Source organism: Vanessa cardui, chromosome Z, assembly GCF_905220365.1.
Source record: "Vanessa cardui chromosome Z, ilVanCard2.1, whole genome shotgun sequence".
In the NCBI taxonomy this organism is placed as follows: Eukaryota; Metazoa; Arthropoda; class Insecta; order Lepidoptera; family Nymphalidae; genus Vanessa; species Vanessa cardui.
The window spans coordinates 135899-157521 of NC_061154.1; the positions used below are offsets into that span (position 1 = coordinate 135899).

At 40.1% G+C, this 21623-nt stretch overlaps 2 protein-coding genes across 2 annotated transcripts; one reads left to right on the forward strand and one right to left on the reverse strand.

Annotated features, from left to right (window-relative positions):
• Positions 1–4758: 4758 nt before the first annotated feature.
• LOC124543287 lies at positions 4759–11516 on the reverse strand. The gene is made up of 5 exons (XM_047121449.1): positions 11372–11516; positions 8219–8351; positions 5800–5937; positions 5109–5270; positions 4759–5015 (listed from the first exon to the last, which is right to left on the reverse strand). Exons 1-5 carry the CDS (start codon positions 11375–11377, stop codon positions 4996–4998), a joined length of 459 nt encoding a protein of 152 aa, XP_046977405.1. The 5' UTR covers positions 11378–11516; the 3' UTR covers positions 4759–4995.
• Positions 11517–12177: 661 nt separating this feature from the next.
• LOC124543286 lies at positions 12178–21623 on the forward strand. Its single transcript, XM_047121448.1, has 8 exons — positions 12178–12414; positions 12483–12550; positions 12678–12879; positions 15559–15749; positions 16209–16385; positions 16637–16663; positions 20464–20615; positions 21244–21623. Exons 1-8 carry the CDS (start codon positions 12384–12386, stop codon positions 21386–21388), a joined length of 993 nt encoding a protein of 330 aa, XP_046977404.1. The 5' UTR covers positions 12178–12383; the 3' UTR covers positions 21389–21623.

Consider the following 21623-nt stretch of genomic DNA (forward strand, 5'->3'; position numbering starts at 1 on the left):
TTTGTCATAAAATGTGTGAATTTGATTTGTCCGCTATATTCTAATTATAGTTAGTGATAAATAATTAAGCTAATTAGAATATATTTCGACTTTTAATTAAGATTAAAAATAATCATATATTATTATGACATTACTGAAACCCATTACAAGTAATCGGGTTTGTAACAAAATAAATATGGTTTTGTTGTGGATATACATAAAAAGAGGGCGTAGTTTAGTTAGTAGAAAAGTAAGTTAAGGCGGCCATTCTTCGGACAATTGTAAAACCTTACAGACTATTAAATTTATTAATATAAGAAGTGTTTCTTTTTCTAAAATATGAGGGAGAACTCCGGCGGAGAGCCGACATCTATTATAATATGGGTGCTCGGGCGAGCTGCCATCTAGTTTCAATGTATATAACAAATCAAAATAAAACTGGAATCTCCACAGCGACATCTATCAGATAATTATGTACTTTTAGCTATAAAGTATGTAAACTGTAAAATCATAAATTGTAATTCATATTTTAAACTCAATCTTAGGTAATTCCTAAGTTATAATTCTTAACTAAATTATTTTGGAATGTCGAATGTATCATCATGTATTGTTTTGTGCCAATGGCGTTTAGCCAATTATTTTCGGATAGATTGATTACAATAAGTAATGAATTATATAAATTAAGTTTTAATAGAAGTTATGGCAATGGCAATTTCTACTTAATGCTGTGTAACTAATTTTGAATATAAATATGGTCTAGTTTTGTCACGAAATGTGTAAATTTGATTTATCCCCTATATTTTTTATTACAGTGATAAATAATTAAGTTAATATGATAATCATAATTTATTCATTTATGACAATTACAGTCCACTTGTAAGTAACAATAGCAACTTAAAAACTATGTTAGTCAATGATATTCTAATAAATTAATTTCAACATCATTGATGTTAGTGTACTAATACTATAAAATATACCTACAATGAAAAACAATAATGAAATAAACATAAACACAAAATGAAAACAAAAGAATATCTATTTCATTAGCCTTACTTGAGTCACTACTACGCTATTATTATAAATCATTAATAGTAATTGTGTTTGTAACAAAAGTTGTTGTTCATATAAATAAGGGAGGGTGTAGTTTAGATAGTAGAAAAGAATGATTAGGCGGGTGTTCTTCGGACTACTGTTGAATTATTCAGACAATTAAATTGATTAATTCAAAAAGTGTTTGTCTGTGTTATGAACCTCGGGAAGATCTCTGGAAAATCGCCGACATACACCTTCTTACTGTAATCTGCGGACTGTGGTCGATTGTTTAATTACACGACTTAGTTCACCTGAATGTCACTAGGTGGCGTTAGTTACCGGCAACTAGTTTAGTTAGTCCTAGGGTGCTATTCAGAAAAAATGACCCTGTGACGAACAGGAAATAAAATGTTAAGCATACCTATAATAGACTAGCTCAATATACCATTAAAATTAGAATGGTGTTATGAATACAAGAAATATCCAAGATTTTCTGGTAGCCTAAGATGCAAAGAGTTCCTGTACGTCATAAAATATAATCAATCAGAAATAAAAATACCAGTGTTTAAAACAAAATCAATTTATTTTAACATAAAGAAGTCCTTAAAATTTTTCAAAATATAACAAAACATAATATAATTCTAACAATTAATAATCAACGAAATAGTTTTATGTCCGTAACCTCGTGGACAAACCACACTAGAAAATTTAAGATCACTAATGATACATACGTTTTGTTTTTTCGCGAAATAAAAGTACTGTGAGTGACTTAATAAATAGTGTAAAAGGAAATAAGTAACACTTACTTAAAAGCGATTTTTGTATATTTTAATATACGGGACAGTGACTCCTCTGAAATTGCGTGACGGATAGGAACACTTTAAGCACTGTCACGCTGCCGGCTTGACAAACACAATCGTAGTACAATCGTTAATTTAATATTATATAAAATTCATTTTAACTTTTCTTGCACATAAATGCGTAAAAGTATGCACAGAATGTCCTAGAAACCAATGTCATCAGTTATCTTAAAATATTTAAGTTTTAAAATATTGAATTGTACATTAAGCTTTAACATTCAAGTTCAATAAACTTTTATACCTAATAAAAAATAACTACTATTCTGGTAATTGAGCTTATTTTAATAATAATCAAAAACAGATTAGTTTATTGTTTTATAATAAAATCTAATAAATTAAAGAAGACAATTTTAATTACCTTTTACAATGGTTACTGCGCACACCGCACACCGCACACCGCACACCGACGCGCCGCTTGACGCTCGAACAGCAGCGACGAAAGCATGCTATGACCTATGCTGGGAGCATTACGGTCATAGCATGCTTTCTCAGGAAGGCAGAGAAGTCAACATTTAGTTGACTTTGTCTTTTGTAAGATATCAAATTTAACATGACGAAACTGGATATTCCGGCACTGGGGCTTTCGTAGGACAATATAAAATAGTATTATTTTTCATAAATAAACCATAAATTTATCATATCATGAGGGCAAAAACACTTTCAGACATACAGAGACTTTTTTAGAATATTTAAACTTACTCAAAAACAAATTTTCCATAAGTGAGCTGTATTTGAAATCTCTGAAAGCACTGCGACACAAGTGAAATTTTGACTTCCTATTTTGCTTTTTTTTAATTTAAAAATATTTATGCGCTTTTTACTTTTCAAATCTAACTTAAATCGATTTTGAAACGGTTACCTTAATCATACAAAATATTACTTTAATATGTGCAATATAAAAAACCTAAAATAAAAAAGCTTTAAGTTGTGGGGCAGCCCGATTTTGCTGGGGTCATTTTTGTGAAAAACACCGCATTTTTGTGAAAAACACCCGCTAAACGAAACTGAACCAGCGACCCGCCCCGGCTTCGCACGGGGCAGAATTTGTTTATTTACATCCTTACATAACAAAATTCTACAGTTATCAGTGTTTCTTTACTATTTTGCCCATGTATTGTATGCGAAAACCTTCCTCTCGAGTCACTATATCTATTACAAAACCGGCCAAGAGCGTGTCGGACACGCACATGAAAGGGTTTCGTAGCCATAAGATGGGCCATAAGGTGGAAATTTAGCAATCACTATTTCTACCATGACCCACTTCTGTATATAGGCATGGAACATCCCTACTTATTTGTAGTTTTTTAGTAGTTATTTCCATACATGATCATTTAGTTAGGGCAACTGCACGTCATAAGTCGGTCGAGTTGTATAAAAATAACTATGTATGATACAGAGTCCGCTATAGTTTTCGTCGAAAGCACTTACTAGTTGTATACCTCATACAGCACATTTTTTTCAGAAATATTGTAATAGTATTTCAAAAGTTAAAGGTGGGGGTTGGACGCTCTAAATTTAACTTTGTATTAGTATATCTCGAGACTGGGGGGTTTGATCCACATGGTTTCATGGCAATTTTTGTTGTATTTAAAGATACCTTTTTAACGATACCCCACACGATGGGGTAAGTCGAATTTTTTTTAATAACTAATAAGCAAAAATAAACCCAAAAATATTTAATAATGTAGGGGTAATAAAATAAATAAATAATTATATTGATGTTGGAAGGTAATGTGTAAAATAATGTTTTTAGACGCGCTCTCCATTGGCGAACAGACATTTCAGACAGCAATAGCAAAGTGTTCTCTTTGGTGAGTTCACTTCGCCTGAGCGCCGCGTGGGGTCGCGGCGACGAGCATCGGCGACGCGCGACGCCCCCAACGCACTCGCGTGCGTGTCCAGCCGCCCCGCGCCGAGACGCTGACCTCACTGCACAAATGCTGGTCGAGTCGCTCGAGGATAAAGAGCAAGCACCGTCAATCGTGTCGCCTGTTTCTAAATGAAAGTAATTCGAGACCACTTTGTAAACTTCTCTTGCTCTTTAGACTGCGACAATTGGGTAAAGTGGTTTCTCTTGCGTGCGAATTGAGAGCTTTTCTGTATTTTTTTGTTATTTTGTTCTACATCTAGAAATGTTGTTTGAACTGTATGATAATTTGTATGATGTATGATGAATCTTGGTGGAAGGAAGTGTGCGGATATGAGCGATGCTATGTTTTTGTGAAACTGTTTATACTAAGCTCGAATAGTCGGCCGCTTGATCGTAAGGTGGTGGTATGGACATGCGAGGAGGCAGGTGACGCCTGCCGACTGGCACCGCAGCGCGACATTGCCGGTCTCCCAGGTCGGTCAACTAATTTGGTCAAATGGTTATTTGCTTCTATTCAGTGTCGCCTGTCAATTGTTTGTAGAGCGTGTGTAAGTTTGTAAACTAGCGGGCCACCTCGGCTTCGCACGGGTGATCTTAATCACTTACCTGACCTTAACATACCTGAACCGGCCTCATTAATCCCTGTGTCTATTAGTGAAAACCGCATGAAAATCCGTTCAGTAGTTCATCACGAACATACAGACGGCGAGACGTGACCGGGGTCCTTTATTTTATAATATGTAGTGATACTGATGTCAGGATAGGATGTGAACTAAGCCGTTGCTCTAATCCTAATTGATGACTGGCAGGTGCACCAGCGCAAAGAACACTCTTTAGATTTCGCATTGGCGGGGTTATCGGTTATTGAAAAAAAACGTTTAGTGTTCATTTGATCCGAGCGACAGTAACACACGTGCAACGCAGAACGCAATGAGTGTAGAAGGAACATCGGACAGGCCTCGTACAGTTCATACATTTCACACTAAACATTAAACAATGCGGTAATAAAAGAATAGCTTTTAAGTACTCATTTATTAATATCAAAGATTTGACTTATAGTTAGTGAAAACAAAATGCGTCTAGTATAGAATTTACTGTAATGTCGACTGTAGCTATCGAGTCTAATAATAATAATCAAATGTGGAAACACATGATCTGATTCTATTTTGGCACTATTACGTTAATTCAAACCAACGATCAAACACCATTCATTTTATAATGAAAATCTTAGTCTTACGAATTTCATCTGAAGATTTACTGACGATTTCTGCGACCTGCAACGAAAACGTATTCCATTAGTACATTAGGTACGACCGGCGGAGCGCCGCAAGCACCGCGCGGACGGCGGCCGGCGGCCGGCGACTCACCCTTGTCCTTGGTCGCCTTGATCTGCTTGTTTTTATTGCACTTCTTGGTGATGCGCCGGCTCTGGTCGCACGTGGGGTCGCTGTTGGCCTTCAGCATGTCCGTCCGCGACATCTCTCCGTTGGGGCTGCACTCGCTCCAGGACGACTTCTCGTAGCGACAAGCTGACACACAAACCCATCGATGTAACGACTGTTGCCACCCATACGAGAGTTTATTTGTCATAAACACCATCGGCATATTCACAAAAACATTGTAATAAAAATACGCGGACCAGTGCAGTGCGATACACCGCTAAAGGTGTTTACACTTTACGGCGCGGTTGAATTAAATAAAAAGTAATATACTCTTAAATAATAATAAAAAAACTTAAGCTAGAATAAACATAGACAAATAGGTGCTTACGGCTTAATACAAACAAAATAAGTAATTATAAACCAATAAAAATAAAAGTACCTACAATAAAAACACGGTTGTCTTAGCGTATGATAATAATTTCTTTAAATTAAATAAATGTTGGTAGAGGACGTTGATGACGCTGAATTATAAATACACTTGCAGGACTTGGCTGGTCTTTTAGAAACGTCTGCTAAAAGTAAATATTGTTTAACTGAGCACTATTATACATAGTCAACTCTATATGAGTTACTGTAGACTTTGTGCAGGTTGTGTTGTGCGAATGGAAAACTTTACCTTTTTTACATTTCTTTTGTATAGTCTTGGCGCGTTCGCAGCTGGCGGGGTCGCCCTTCTTCAGAGTGAGAGTCCGGGATCGGATGTTGGTTTTCGGGTCGCACTCGGACCAAGCGCCTCGCACGTAGCGACAGGTCTCTGGGAAATATAACTCGACGGTTACTTCAAAACGGCGGAAGACGGAAGTGAACTTTGTACCACGGCACGGCGTGACTCCAATGTGTCTCCGTGTCGCCCGAATGCAGTGCCTTTGAACGTTGCCCCGCGGCAGGAGCGACCCGATACGGTCCCCACATCACATTGCATGGTTACGTCACTCATATAAACTTATGAAATTCTGTTAGTGAACGATTTTAAAACGAAATGAAAGAGCTTGCAGTACACGGTGCGCGACGGCGCAGCGACGGCGCAGCGTGTATTTTGAGAGTCGGCTTCGAAAACAAAACAACGTCGCGTCGCGTGGTCGGCTCCGCGTGCTCACTCGCGGACTTGTCGACTGGGGGCGAGCCACTACATCTCAGCTAATTATTGGTCATGTTAGAATTAGTCATGACATATGAATATGTTTTGCAATACTATGAATATGAATTAATATTATAAGCAAGCCGCGCGACTGCTTTCGGAATATATGTGCAATGCATAAATGTGTGTATATGACTTTATAGTGATTCTGTGCACCATGTCCTTCATCTAAATGCCGAATGATGGTGACGCGGAACTGGTCAGTCTCCTCGCGACAAGCCCGCCTTTCGCCCATACCAATAATTTTAATATTTGTTCATAACGGCCTGTTTCTTTACTCTTCATCAATTACATTCAAAACTACTTATTCTATCGTTTGCAATTTATTATATACCTCGGCTCAATAACTTCGCTAACAGACTCACAGACTTCTCGTGCAAGCTACTTTCTTCTTGGTGACTTAAATTTTGAATACTTAACGACTTGATTATTGCATGCACGACCTCATTCCTTTGATTGATGCCGCTTTTAATGAGAAATACCGGACTGTACGTTATTTTTAAAAGAAACCATGTAGTTGATTTCTACAGACATTCAAATCTATCTAGGCTTTCGACAGGGTGCCTTGATACGCACCCTGTCACGCTGGCTGACGGCGACGGGACGACGCCGGGGCTGCGGCGGCGCGGCGCACTGCTACACACATGTTACCTACGTCGAGCATTAGTGCTTTGGGACGTTGTGTTGTGAAACCGATTTATATACATAATTGGCAGGAGCTACTAAATGTGTCTCATTGTGTGTGGGTCTAATTTATAAAAAAGCCTATAGTAGAATAGGAATAAAAGTACATGTAAACTCTTTATAACGTTATCCCTTATAACGATAAACTCTCTATACAGTAGAAGTGAGCACGACTTGGTTGGTTTGCGTTAAAAACCAAACATTGACACACTCTTTATAGCGATACAGCCATTCTCTATTACGAAGAAATGTGTTCATAATTTTAGACAGTAACTATTTATTATCCTTCTCACTCGATCATATCTAATCTTCGAAGCATAGAGTTAGCATTTTTCGTTGTTAATACAATCAGTATTTTTTTAATTAAGATGAAGAAGATGATCAAGTGGGCGAAAAACCGAATCGCCACCAATCGTTGCTAAGTTGGTAGAATGTTTTTGTTGTTTAATCAAGACGATTCCACCACATATGAATAAAAATCATAAAATTACTGGCATAGCAAAAAACATCACACAAAGTTATCGGACTATATGTGTAAAGAATAATTTATAAGCATATTTTATCTATTTCGATTTCGATTTGATCGATTTGGTTTTTTTTTTTCGTTCACTCCATATAACGAAAACTCTCTATAACGACATAAAATGCTCAGTCCCTTGAGTTTCGTTATAACGAGTTTACACTGTATTTATCGGGAATTACTTCCCATTTATTACGTACGGAAAAGTCATATTTGTAATGTTTTGTTTGCTTGTTTTAAATGAATTGATGTCATATGCGATAAAGTTAGAACAATCTTAATTATAAGATACAGCGTAGTCAGTGTTGTCAGCCGCTGTAGCCCGCCAGACCCCACTCGGGGTGATAGCCATAATGACTATGATGATTGTCACGCGTGTAGTCAGTGGCAAGCAATTATTATCTAGTCAAGTGCCCTATAGAAATACATGTGAGGACGGGCCAGCCAGTCGAGTGTTCTGTGGTCACGTCGGAACGGAATACGCCATTTTGAAAACGACACATTTTGTAAGGGTTCTGTAAGTGTATTGCTCTCTCTCGGAGTAGCAACACAAGGATTCACACCGCCTAGCAGGGTGACGTTCTACGCTGAAGATGATTCGGACATTAACTTCCCTTCAAGGCTTATTAGTAAATATATAAAAAATTAAAACTCGCTAGCATTTGTCGTGGACAAGGAGGAAGCGAGTGATACCTCTATTTTTAGCGCCCCTCGCGTTGCGCACGAGCAGGTCGTGTTCGCCTTCTCGCTCCCACACGTCCTCTCCGGCCGCGGCGAACGATAGCACTACCACCAGGGTAGCCAGCGACCACCACCACCGTATAAGCTGAAAACGATACTCGCATTAAAAACAATGCTCTCTCCCAGAGCGCGGTGTAGCGCTGGAGGAACCTCGCTAGCCGCGGCGTGCAGCGCGCCTGCGCCCACACGTCGCACAGTGACCTTGGACTTCCACTTAATGTTCTAATTTGCAAGTTTCGGTAACTCGAAGTGGCGAGTGATCGAGTGTTTAATCAGAAAGTGTGACGCCGTCGTTCAAAAGACTCGCAGCGCCTCCGCTACATGTACTATGTTTGTCAACGTTTTAACGGCTAAGTAACTCTGTACCTTTTGCTGTGTACAACTGTGCAGTGGCACAGTACACGGAGTACACGGAGTACACTGTACTCCGAAACCCAACCAAAGATACTATTGTTGGAACATAAGGGATCAGTATTCACCGTAAGGCTTCGAATGCGGAACAACATTTCGCTTTGCGTTATTTAACAGTTCGCAGGCGGCCAGCGGTTAGCCAAGTGCAACAAAAAGAGCTGTGCCAACTTTAACACAAATATTAAACTGAAAAATAAAAATTGCTTACAAACAACATAATTAAAACAAATTCGCACTCGCATCAACTGAAATTAATTATTGTATGTAAACATCAGTAGATACATAACGGTGCAGCGACACTGTGTGTCTGTAGGGGCTCCTTCTGTGTCGCTTTACGCTGAGTCTGTCCAAAGGAAAGTTACAGTTTTATATGCAGACTGCAGAGTGCACGCAGCGCTGCCGTGTGCTACTCGCGGCTGGAAGTTGCGGAGGCTCAGCAAAAGGTGTATTACAGAACTAATTCTTAACATAGGACATGAAATTTTATAATGTGTCACTAATCAGTTATTGTTTAAAGGGCAGGCCTTCAGCCAAGCGCGTCTGGATGGGCACCACCCACTAACCACATATTCTAACGCCCAGCAGAAACAGTACAGTTGTGTTCCAGATCGGAGGAGCCAGTGTAACACAAGTACGTAGGACGTAACACCTCGGTTCCTACGATTGTGATGCATTTACGTGACGACCACTTACCAGCAGGGGCAAGTGGTCAGTGCGCAGTAGTCGAGAGTACCGCAACACCACACAGCTGTAGACGCTGATTATTGCAAGGCCGACGTAGCAGCAGTGCGATTAAGTTGAGTTTGGACCTTTCGTTACACTACAACGCCGGGGAGCACGCCGCCGCACCGACAACACTCGCCCAAAACGTTACCATGGATACATTGATGAGTTAGTTGCGTTCGATTTGAACGTTGTATGTGGAGGCGCGGCGATGATTGCGGGTTCGAGCGCAAGCAAGCACCACTCGATATCCATGTGCTTAATTTGTGTTTATAATTCATATCGTGCTTGGCGGTGAAAGAAAATATCGTGAGGAAATCTACATATTTTTAATTTCATGGAAATTATGCCACATGAGAATTCCATCAATCCGCATTGGAACAGCGAGGTGGAATATGCTCCAATCCTTCTCCTCAAAGGGAGAGGAAGTCTTAGCCCAGCAGCTATATATTTACAGGCTTTTGTTGTTGTTGTCTATTTGTTGACTATTAATACAACAAATAAGAATAAACTTGTAACCCCTAGTTTCCGTTTGCATACAGTAAAGAGAACGTTTTTGGGCAATCGTAAACGCCTATATAAAAAGATACCGGGAAATATAATCAATTTACCATTTACAAAATTTAAACAGATTATTATGACTAAATGAATAAATAAATCTTATTATTCATTAAAAAAAAAACTTTTTAGAAAAAAAACCACCTGGAATTGGGCTCGGGTTCCATCACAGGAATTTTTCACTAACTTTGTTTATTTGAAAAGAGCAACTACGCGAGTTGATTTGTTTGTTTGTTGTTGCACGCGACAACGTGAGGCGTCGCTGGAGCGAGGCTGCTTGTCTCAACGTTTTGTGTTTATCGTATCGGTGTCAATGGCTCCGGCGCCTCCGGGCGACCGATAATGCAGAGCTCGGCCAGTGACGAGCCGGCGTTATCGGGCCCGCGATAACGTCTAAGGCCGCACAACTCAATACAGGGCGTTCTTCGTCGCTATGCAGATTCCCCATTCAAGATGTATATTACTGCAATGAGACATGTTCAGTTCTCCCGGGCGTGTGGCATGTGTGTGCATCGTGCTCGTCGTCGGGCTGACACAGCGCGCGGTCCGCGTGTGTGTCCGGTGCCGCAACTAAAATAAACTGGGGTCACTCCCCGGTGTCAAGCAGATAACGAGCTCCGCGCAGCCGGTGAATTAGTGCGTTTATTGTTTATTTAGATATTTGATACACACGACCCAGCTTCCTCTGTGCGAGGAACTCGGGGTCACGAGGGACACGGAAGCCCTTTATCTGAGAGATGTTTACGACGCTTTATCGATTTTTAAAAATTAATAACACAAAATTGTTTGTTATGGTTTTTTTACATAAAAATATTGTCAGAAATAGAGATAAACACAGAATCCGGCTTCGGCCGCAGACGCGTCGCTGGCACTGTAGAGGGCGCCGGCACCACCAGCACGGCAATCGCACCCCTGACCTATTTATTTCTAACAAAGGCCTGAGCCCGACATGGACGACGAGAGCGAGCGCGCACGAATACAAACGGACGCTTCGCTTAGCGTCTGTTCTATGCCCGTATTGATTTCCTTCGAGAGAACGTATCACATCGTGAGGCCTACAAAGAGGGACGAGTCCACGGGTGGCGTTGGGACATCATTCCAAGCATGCGGAGCGGGACGGACAAGTGGCCCAGCTCGGGACGCGTCTACGGGCGCACTGCGAGTGCGAGTCACAGCGAGACGCCGTCTGCCTCGCCGCACTCTTTGTTATACTTTAAAAGATTTTCGGGATTTTTGATTGTATCGATACAATTTGTATTATTATTTTCGAAAACTTTGTTTTTAAAGTTGCGAGAAAAAGTAATAAAATGTAGGCATAGGTAACTTCCTATTATTTTAAAGAATATTATGCGTATTTACAAAAAACAACGTGATCGTTCAATTCGACAGGCAGTATATTGAAGCGAGCCTTACCTCCATGGCTGCGCAGAGACGTGTAGGAGGCGCAGGGCCGTGCAGCGGGCGCGGCGGGCGGCGGACGACTAGCGGGCGCCGAGCAGCGGGCGCGAGTGGCGCGCCGGCCGCGAGTCCGCTCGGGACGCCTTCGTATCGATCCGTCTACCCGGGACTACTTCTCTCGGTCCTTTCCTGTACGCACCCCGCCCTTAAGCCCGATCCCTCTATCTGCGACTAGGCACGATTTATTGCTTTTTCCGGAGATGACCGGATTTCCTCGGCGATGAAGTTGCTTCGCAAACAACACCACGTTATTATCTTTTATTCGTCTGCTTCTTTGTTCTCGAGTTATTAGTAAAACGAAACAAGCACTCGAGCTCCAGCCGGGAGCGGAGAGGTGCAGCGGAGGTGCGCTTCGCTACGACTTACAGCCGACGACGCGGCGGCGACGCGGCGGCGACGCGGGCCGTCGGTAATTGGCGTCATCGTTTCTGCCTCAATTGACTCTCGAGCCGTCTTCGGTGATTGAGGATTGTAATGTAACTCGACCGGAAGTAGAATCGTCATCATACATACGTAGTAAAATATGAGAAAATAGTAGTTTGGAAAACTTCGAACTCTATTATTGATAGAAAATGATTAGTACGATACACAACTTATATGAATTCTAAAAAATTATACTCGTATAAGTGACTTGTGCATCAAAAATGAATTAAAAAATGTGTGCAAGACATGTCTCGAAAAGGGTTTTAATAGCTTCGTATTTGAATGCTGTGCTGTGCAGTGCATATCACGTGGTAAGCCATTCCACCTCTTCTCACACAAGTTAAGCTTGCCGAACAGCTTTGGGTACTGCCGTGAACTGCGTGTTCGACATCGCTGCACGTTAACGACATGACGGAGAAGTGTCGTTAACGTGCGGAAGCGATCGTGTTGTCGCACGCTTTGCTGAATGTTTTGTAAACAAGATCACGGCCCGTAAATAAAGTTGATTAATTGTTTTTGCGCTTTAAATTCTTCATTCAAAACAATGAACGAGTGGAAAATAATTGTCCAGATTGGTAAGCGAGGGATATTACGCAACAGAAATCTCTCTCGCGGGAGTGTATTCCATGCCGTTTCGTTTTAGGGCTGCTCGCGAGCGTAGGCTACGGCAGGGAGCCCTTCAAGCCGCGCGACGGGTCTGTGCCATTTTTAGTAAGTTCACTTTCTTAAAATATCGAAGCGTCGTATAACATCTCGACGCGACCGCGCCTCGCTCCACGCGCAGGAGTGCGCGCTTCTTGTGCATCGGCGCAGAGCGGTGTTTCCTCATCCTCACCAGGTATACTTCCCGTCTCGCTACCGCGGCCTGTGCGTCGGGACGCTGCTGTCCCGCACGGCGGCCATCACGGCGTGTGCGTGCATCGCGGACCCGGCGGCGCTCGAGCACGACACCCGGCCCATCAACGTGGTGACGGGCGCGACGTACAGGCACCCGCGCCGCGGAATACGAGTCCAAGTCACTAAGATCATCATACCTAAGCGTGAGTTGGTCATCGCTGATCGTCATCTTTTCATTTTGTATTTTGTTGAATTACAAGTCCGAGCAAGGCCTGGAGTCGGTAAATGACACGGGTGCTCGACATTGGTAAATCAGCCCTGGCCGCACGAGCCGCGCCGCGTGTCGCCTGGGAAGCCTCGCTCGGAATATTGTATAGCTTTTGTTTCCACTAACGTAAGAACGGAAAGGAACTAATTCACTGCGAGACCGCAATGAATAACACCAACGAAAGAGACAGTGGAAGAGTGCGCGTGTAGCACGTAACCACTCGAGTCGCGTGCGCCTGCCCGGCCGCGCCGACGCACGACTACTGCATTTTTCTTGATTTACATTTACCGATTTATCGAGTGGATGCCATACTCAGTTTCAGTTACAAAAAATATTTTAGTTATCAGTTTAACAAAGATACAAATATAATGTCGCAGCTATTTTATAAACAATTTCGTCCTAAGTTTTCTAGTACCCATGTCGTATAGTCAGGGCGGCGCTCGAGGCGAGAGCTGTCGGCCGCACGTACAGCGAGGAGCACGAGTAGCTGCTGATATATTGGCTCTTGTCTAATCGTCGGGAGTAAAAGCAATTTTAGTAACTTTTATCTCATTACATTGATCAAATCTTATCAGTCTTACAAGCGCAACCCGCCCGGCTTCACACGAGTGCAACTATACACTACAGAATTTGTTTATTTACTGGATTCTCTCTATGTATTAAAAAAACCCGCATCAATATCTGTTGCGTAATTTTAAAGATCTAAGCCTTACATGGCTACGGATAGCGGTAAGTGACTTTGTTTTATACAATATAATGATTACAGTTTCACTGTTTGCTAGAGGCAAACAATAAAAAACCGGCCAAGAGCGTGTCGGACACGCACATGAAAGGGTTCCGTAGCCATAAGATGGGCCATAAGGTGGAAATTTAGCAATCACTATTTCTACCCTGACCCACTTCTGTATATAGGTATGGAACATCCCTACTTATTTTTAGTTTTTCAGAAAGACGGACAGACAGACGGACAGACATGACGAAACTATAGGGGTTCCTAGTAGACTACGGAACCCTAAAAAGCGGCCAAGTGCGAATCGGACTCGCCCAGGGTTCCGTAGCAGCAAGTAACATAATGTAAATGTAAGGGTTTTGTAGTTCTTTGTAACTTTGTCATTATTAATGTTTCAAGTACAGATTATTATTAAAAAAACCGGTCAAGTGCGAGTCGGACTCTCACACCAAGGGTTCCGTACATTATCTATAAAAATGAACAAAAACAATATGTTCTCCCACACATTCCACCTGCAAATGTAAGTTGGTACGCATAATATTGAGTGATTTACCATGTTATTTTAATATCATGGACTTCTTATAGATTTTCCTATAATCTATAAGGAGAAAACTAATTTCTGTATTTTTTTTCAAAATTTTAGGTTCAGTAGTTTCGGAGATAAGGGGGGGGAATGGTCAATTTTCGTCTATTTTCTTGAATAACTTGGAAACTATTTATTTTAAAATTACAAAAAAATACATTTAAGATCTTCTCAACAAGACCTTTCATTTGATATGCCACACGATGCAGTTTTCAGATATTTTTTTTAAATTTTGCCCTTCCCCCCCAAAATTGACCCCCCATATACAGATTTCATCTGCTCACGTCACACTTCTGTATTTGGGTTACAGGAATTGATAATGTGTACCAAATAACTTAATCGGTCTAATAGATTCGGAGATAATTGACTGTAAGCGACGGACAGACAGACACACGAGTGATCCTATAAGGGTTCCGTTTTTGTATTCAGACGTACGGAACCCTAAAAATAATAGTTCACGGCATAAGGATTACGTTTATGAAATTTAATCTTAAGTAAAATGCAGTTTACAATTATTTACTACTAAATCTCGTTAAAACCAATTTTCAATGGAAGCGTGCATTGTATAAAATGATATAGCTTTTTTTTAATTTTAGCATTATTTTACTTAGAAGTTACAAGGAAGGGGGGGGGGCGTCTATAAAAAATTATATTAGACGCCTCATCATTATAACATTTAAGAAGACCTATGATGGGAAACAAGAATATCGGTATTTTGTTTACTTTATTTTTATTTTAGAAATGTTTCTCACTACAACATATTGTGTGACATTTTTTTCCCATTTGTCTGCCACACGGCTGGACATTTCGTTACGCAGTTTGGCGTAACATCCAGTACTTTTTCTCCTCTTGGAACATTTTATGAGCTGATGTGTTTGCTTATTTGATACCGTTTCTAAAAATATAAAAATAATTTCACTAGTTACATTAATAATACAAAGTTTGATTTCTGTCTGCCTCAACGTGATCAACACAAAAATACTAAACGATTTTCATGTGGTTTTCACCAAAAGGTTTGCAATTCTATACTTGTCACCTCATCTTCCTCAGTGTTGAATTTTTTTCGATTACGTTTCTCACCGGCGGCGCCTGCACACTGGTCGCGCGTAACCTCCGCTGTGTGCGGCTCGAGGTCGCCGCGGGACGGGGTCTTCTAAGCCCCGTACCGCACTGAGGTAAAATTTTATTTCTTTGGTGCGATACTTGGTCGAAATACGAGCGTATTAAACCTCGTACCGCAGTGAACGGGTAAGTAAAAGCCATTTTTGGTCCCTACTTTAATACAACAATCGTGTTCCCAGTGACCAACAGCACCGGTGAGAGAGCGTATACGATACAGAAGTCTCCGGCCATCCTCATCTTAGCGAAAAGGGTGCCAGACGTCCTCGCCGAGATTCCCTTGCGTCCGATCGACATTGACTACACAGGAGAAGAGGTGCTGGCGCTGCACGAGGAGTGCCTGATGCCCGGTTGGCATTTCTTCTACAAGGGAGTGAGTGCACTTATCAATTTTCAATTTTGGGAAAAGATCCTTAATTCTGAAAGATTCGTAGATTTGTTTTCAGGAGTGTCTGCTCTAATTCAGTTCCAGCATCGGGTCAGAGCAGCGTCTAGATAGTTTAGCCCGCGTTATGCGATACGTACCATCTGCAAAATATTATTTCAAGCTCGCCCGTACCAGATCACTTGCGTCAGGCGGAAAGGTCAAACATTATAAAATATACTTTGCGTATTCGGTGAGCGCAGGTTGATCTTTTTTAAAGTTGAATTGAGTGCAGGCCTCGAGTACCAACGACGATCATATCGTGGGAAGGAGTTTGACTCTCCTTCCTCGGACGGTGCGACCCCTTCAGCATGCGCACAACTACTGAAGCAGCTGACCGGAGCGCCGACTCAGAATCCGACCCGTGGTAATATAAAAGATATTGAGATGCTTTCATTGTAATTCCAGGACAAAATATACCCTGTCCACAAATTCCTTCTCCAAAGGAACATTCGAGTGCAGTACTTGATCATTGTGAAGAAGAGCCTGTGGTGTAACACCATCACGATGAAGTTTCAAAAGGCTATGACCAACTTGGGCTTCGTGGGGTACTTCGACAAGGCCTCGTCCATCTGTGTCAAGGATGTAAACAGTTATTTTATTTTGTAAAAAGTTATTAATTAATGATGTTAGTTTGTCCTCATTTCGGATTTGTCAAGTGTCGAACGAGGAAAACGTTTAATTAAACAAAGTTACATTTTATACAAGATAGAAATTGTATTTTATAAGGTTTAAAGGACACAAGCACGAAAGTTATTCAAATAAAGGACTGAATTTACCCTTTTGCTAAAGGAAGCTCCCTTGTAAATAACTATAAGAATAACGCATTGTTTCAGCCCGACAGAGAAGCGCAGCCATGTCACGTAAGTCACGCGGAGTTGCCTTTGGCAGCAATTAATAAAACGAGTTCCGGCAAAAATAAAAATAAAGCGGAGAAGCTAAGGCTTAATAAACCGTTTATTTCCAATTAAAGAATAGAAGAGATTTGCGGTGTCCTACACACGGACAGCGGTATTGCGTATCTCGAAAGTCAGCGACGTGACAGCCAGGGATACAGTCGTGCGCACTCTTAGCTGAAGTTAAAGTAAACGTCCCGTCATATATGTAAATAAATAAAATTTTAACAAAAAGAAAAACCGACTTCAAACAAAACACTATTTTAAAACAAATAAAAATGCACTAAAAAGTAATAAAAATAATTGCATATTTAACATATTTTTGAGAGTCCTCTTAGGTAAAACGAAATGAAAAATATTAGACAACTTAAAAGTCGATTTACGATTATATAACGTAGTTATAGTTATTGTTATATTTGGAGCCGGTGTCAAATTCGATTAAAGACAGTAAGAAATTCTGCCTCAAATCGCACCCTAACTTGAAGCCGTTTAGGAGTTCCGTCAATACATAGTATAAAACAAAGTCGCTTTCTCTGTCCCTATATCTTTAAAACTACGGATTTTGATGCTGGTTTTTTTAATAGATAGTGTAATTCAAGGGGAAGGTTTGTGTATATAATACATGAACAATATAGTAAAGAAACACTGACAATTTTAGAAGTTTACAATGTGATGTCGTAAATAAACAAATTCTTTAGTTTATTTAGTATCAGTATTGTACCCGTGAGAAGTCGGGACGGGTCGCTAGTTGATTATAACATTAGATTATGACAATTACATGAACATAACCACGTTCCGGAAGGTGATTCAAATATCCAAGTAAACCATAAATAAAAGATTCGACCGAGTATCGCTAACGTGCTCCTCAGAATTGTTCCGTTCCCTTCCGTTCCCTTAATTTGTCATAGATCCTATGCTCAGAACCTTACCAAACTTTCACCAAACTACCCTTAAAGAATATCCTTTATAATAAAAAAAGAATAACCAAAATTGTGCCAACCAATTTTGAGTTATTCACCTATTTATCGCGCACATACATAATGAAAATTTAAGACTTTTGTCGTTTTCATACGGATACCATCATCGGAAAAAAATAAAATTAAAATGGGACCGAACGGGAAGCACTACCTTTCAAACAAAAAAAAATTATCAAAATCGGTCCACCCAGTAAAAAGTTATGAGGTAACAAACATAAAAAAAAAATACAGACGAATTGATAACCTCCTCCTTATTGAAGTCGGTTGAAAATCCTGGTCAGGTCCTGACTGACTGACTCATCATCGCCGAGCGTAAACTGTTAAAGTCAGGGTCTTGAAAATTGGTGAGTAGGATGGATTTGTCGAGTAGGCACCCACTAAGAAAGGTTTTAATTCTACCTCTAAGGGGGTGAAACAGGGGTTAAACGTTTGTATGGAAGTCCGTCAGTTTTTAAGTTAGAGACATGAAATTGTATTTTTTAAGTTAGAATTGAAGCCTGTAATTTTCAACCGACTTCAAAAAGGAGGAGGTTATCAATTCGTCTGTATTTTTTTTATGTTCCTTACCTCATAACTTTTCACTGGGTGAACCGATTTTGATTTTTTTTTGTTTGAAAGGTAGTGCTTCCCGTGGGGTCCGATTTCAATTTTATCCTGTTCTGATGATGGTATCCCTATGAAAACGATATAAGTCTTAAATTTGCATTATGTATGTGCGCGATAAATAGGTGAATAACTCAAAATTGGTTGGCACAATTTTGATGATTCTTTTTTTATTAGAAAGGATATACTTTAAGGATAGTTTGGTGAAAGTTTGGTAAGGTTTTGAGCATAGGATCCATGACAAATTAACGGAACGGAAGGGAACGGAACAATTCTGAGATTCGGCCGAGTATCGCTAACGTGCTCCACGTTAGCGATACTCGGCCGAATCTTTTATTTATAGGTTAATTGGATATTTGAGGCACCTTCCATAACGTGGTTATGTTCATGTAATTGTCTTAGTCGAATATTATAATCAACTAGCGACCACCCCTTCGCAAGGGTTGCAATACTGACACTAAATATACTACTGAATTTGTTTATTTACATCACATTGCAAACTTCTAAAATTATCAGTGTTTGCTTCCTATATTGTTCATTTGTCATATACACAAACCTTCACTTTGAATCACACTATCTATTGAAAAAAACCGCATCAAAATCCGTTGCGTAGTTTTGAAGATATAGCGACAGAGACAGAGACTTTGTTTTATACTATGTATATTGTCTCTATATTATGCGATATTGGGCAGAATTTCTTACTGTCTTTAATCAAATTTTGTGTACGTGATGTGATGTCATATGATGTATGACACTAACTGTTTTTTACTGAGATCGATTACAGCTCTTGCGGCTCCAAATATAACAATAACTATAACTACGTTATATAATCGTAAATCAACTTTCTAGTAGTCTAATATTATTCATTTCATTTTACTTAGGAGTACTCATAATTATGTTGAATACGCAATTATCTTTATTAGTTTTTGGTGCATATTTATTTGTTTTAAAATAGTGTTTTGTTTGAAGTCGGTTTTTCTTTTTGTTAAAATTTTTATTTATTTACAGTAGATACATGAAAATTTATATATGGGATACTAATTAGAAATGAGTAGATATGTATTTATACGTTTCTGGATATTCTAACCTAATGGCTTGAAAAAGGGTTAAATGTTATTATATAAGTCAGTAATTTTTATTACTAAGAAATATGAAACTTTACTTTTGGGATGCTGATGAAAAATGAGTCCGATTTTATATAAGTGTCTTCTAAGAGGCTCCAATAAGGGTTAAAAATTAATATGGAAATCAGTATTTTTTAAGGTAGCATCATGAAACATTATATTTTGACACTGACTAAAAATGAGTAGCTATGTATTTATACTTTTCTGGCGTTTCTAGATATTGTACCCCTGAGAGGGTAAAAAAGGGTTGATAGTTTGGTATTTTTGTTCAGTTTTGGAATATATTTTTAAGAATAAGTAAATACTTATTTAAGCGTATCCGGAAATTCTTGCCCCAAGACGTGTAAAAGGGTCGCTATCGCTTATACTGGTTAGTCTGGAAGTCGGCTATTTTTGAAGTTAGAAGCACGAAACTTTTTCTTCAGGCGTTTAATTACAAATTAACAAATACCTATATCAGTATTTATGGAAATTCTACTCCTAAGGCGTAAATAAGGGTTGAAAGTTTGTGTGCCCGTCATTTATTAAGTGAGATTTAAGACCTCCAAAATTACGCAACGGCACCAGTGTTCTTTACAAACAGGTCTTAAATTAACATTATATATTTTAAATTAGTCAAGTCAACAACAACATTAGTCTGTTAATTTCCCACTGATGGGCTAAGGCCTAATCTCTCTTTGAGGAGAAGGTTTGTAACATATTCCACCACGCTGTGCCAATATGGTTGAATACACATGTGGCATAATTTTTATGAAATTAGAAGCATGCATGTTTCCTCACTATGTTTTCCTTCACCGCCAAGCACGTGATGTATTATAAACATAAATTAAGCACATAAATATTCAGCGGTGCTTGCCTGGGACTGAACCCTCAATCATCGGTTAAGATGCACGCGTATCAACGTCTGGGCCAATTGGGCCCTTAAAAATGTCTGTTATTATTAGTTGTTAGTTATGTCAAAGCCGCGGGCAACAGCTGGTATAATATAAGACGACGGTCGACGCGGCCGCAATCGCCCGTGAAAACATCTGTTTCTAATCCCCGTCGTAACGTGTCGTCTCAGGGAATGTACGGAGCGCCGCTCATTTGTCGCGGGAAAGCGGTGGCGATGCTGATGGCCCCCGACGCTCAGTGGTCCAACTGCACCGGCGGCACGAACCTAGTACATCTGTTCAGTTCCAGCCACATCAGAAACTTTATGACTTGCGTGAGCGGGTGTGTAGCCCTGTTACCATGTTTGATTTCATTATGACTAAGCGACATTGGGACAACACGTGTAGTTAGGACTTGCATGGGGTCGGTTAATGGCCTCGAGGACTGTCGAGGGAACCCGCCGGCGGCAAATGTAAACGCATATCGGAATGTAAATAACAGAACATAACAAAAAGTGCGCTGGAAGGTGTCACGTGGCGCACACGTGTCGGGCCTCGGCAGCATTACGGCTTCGACGACATCGCTGCGTTAGTTTTTTTTATAAAATGCTCTGACAGTATTCCTTGCATTGTGATAAATCTATTCTCGAGTTCGAGAAAAAATACAGCTTACGTACAAAAATATATTTATGTATCTACCTTTTAATAGTAGTCGGTACCATTGTTATTACATCTTGGATTCATAAATAAAGCTGTTATTTTGAATATATTCCAGTAATAAGATATAAATATAATTGTGTTGATTATTAATAGAAATAAATCTACTTATTTATTTTATTAGATAACTGATTATCTCTGTTCCCGGCACTTTTCGCAATTGGCCATAGTAATACTTCGACAGATCGTCGTCTTTTAAACTTTCTTCGACTTTTATTCTGAAACGGAAACATAAAATTGATCACTTGGCGCAGGCTGTTCGAACCAGAATTTAAACTGAGCTGGGAGATGTTCAAGAAGAGCATCGAGAACGACTTAACCGGCAACGGACACTTCGACTACCTGCCGGACGTGTACGACAGGATGCTGGACGTCATGAGCAGCTCCGAAGAAGTTTGATCCCTGAATTGCTGAAGCCCTGTATTCACGCAAGTAACACGCCGGCATCGCCCGTGGTGACCGTTAATAAGTGACAAGTGTCACGGTGACTCGCTACGATCGCCTTCGACGTGTTACTTACGTGGGCAGCGCTTGAGATGATTAGGACAATACTGCTCTACTTGGATCAAGAACTCATTCTGCAGATAATTTTAATTGATTGTGTATAATTAAAATATTAACATTATGTAACTCA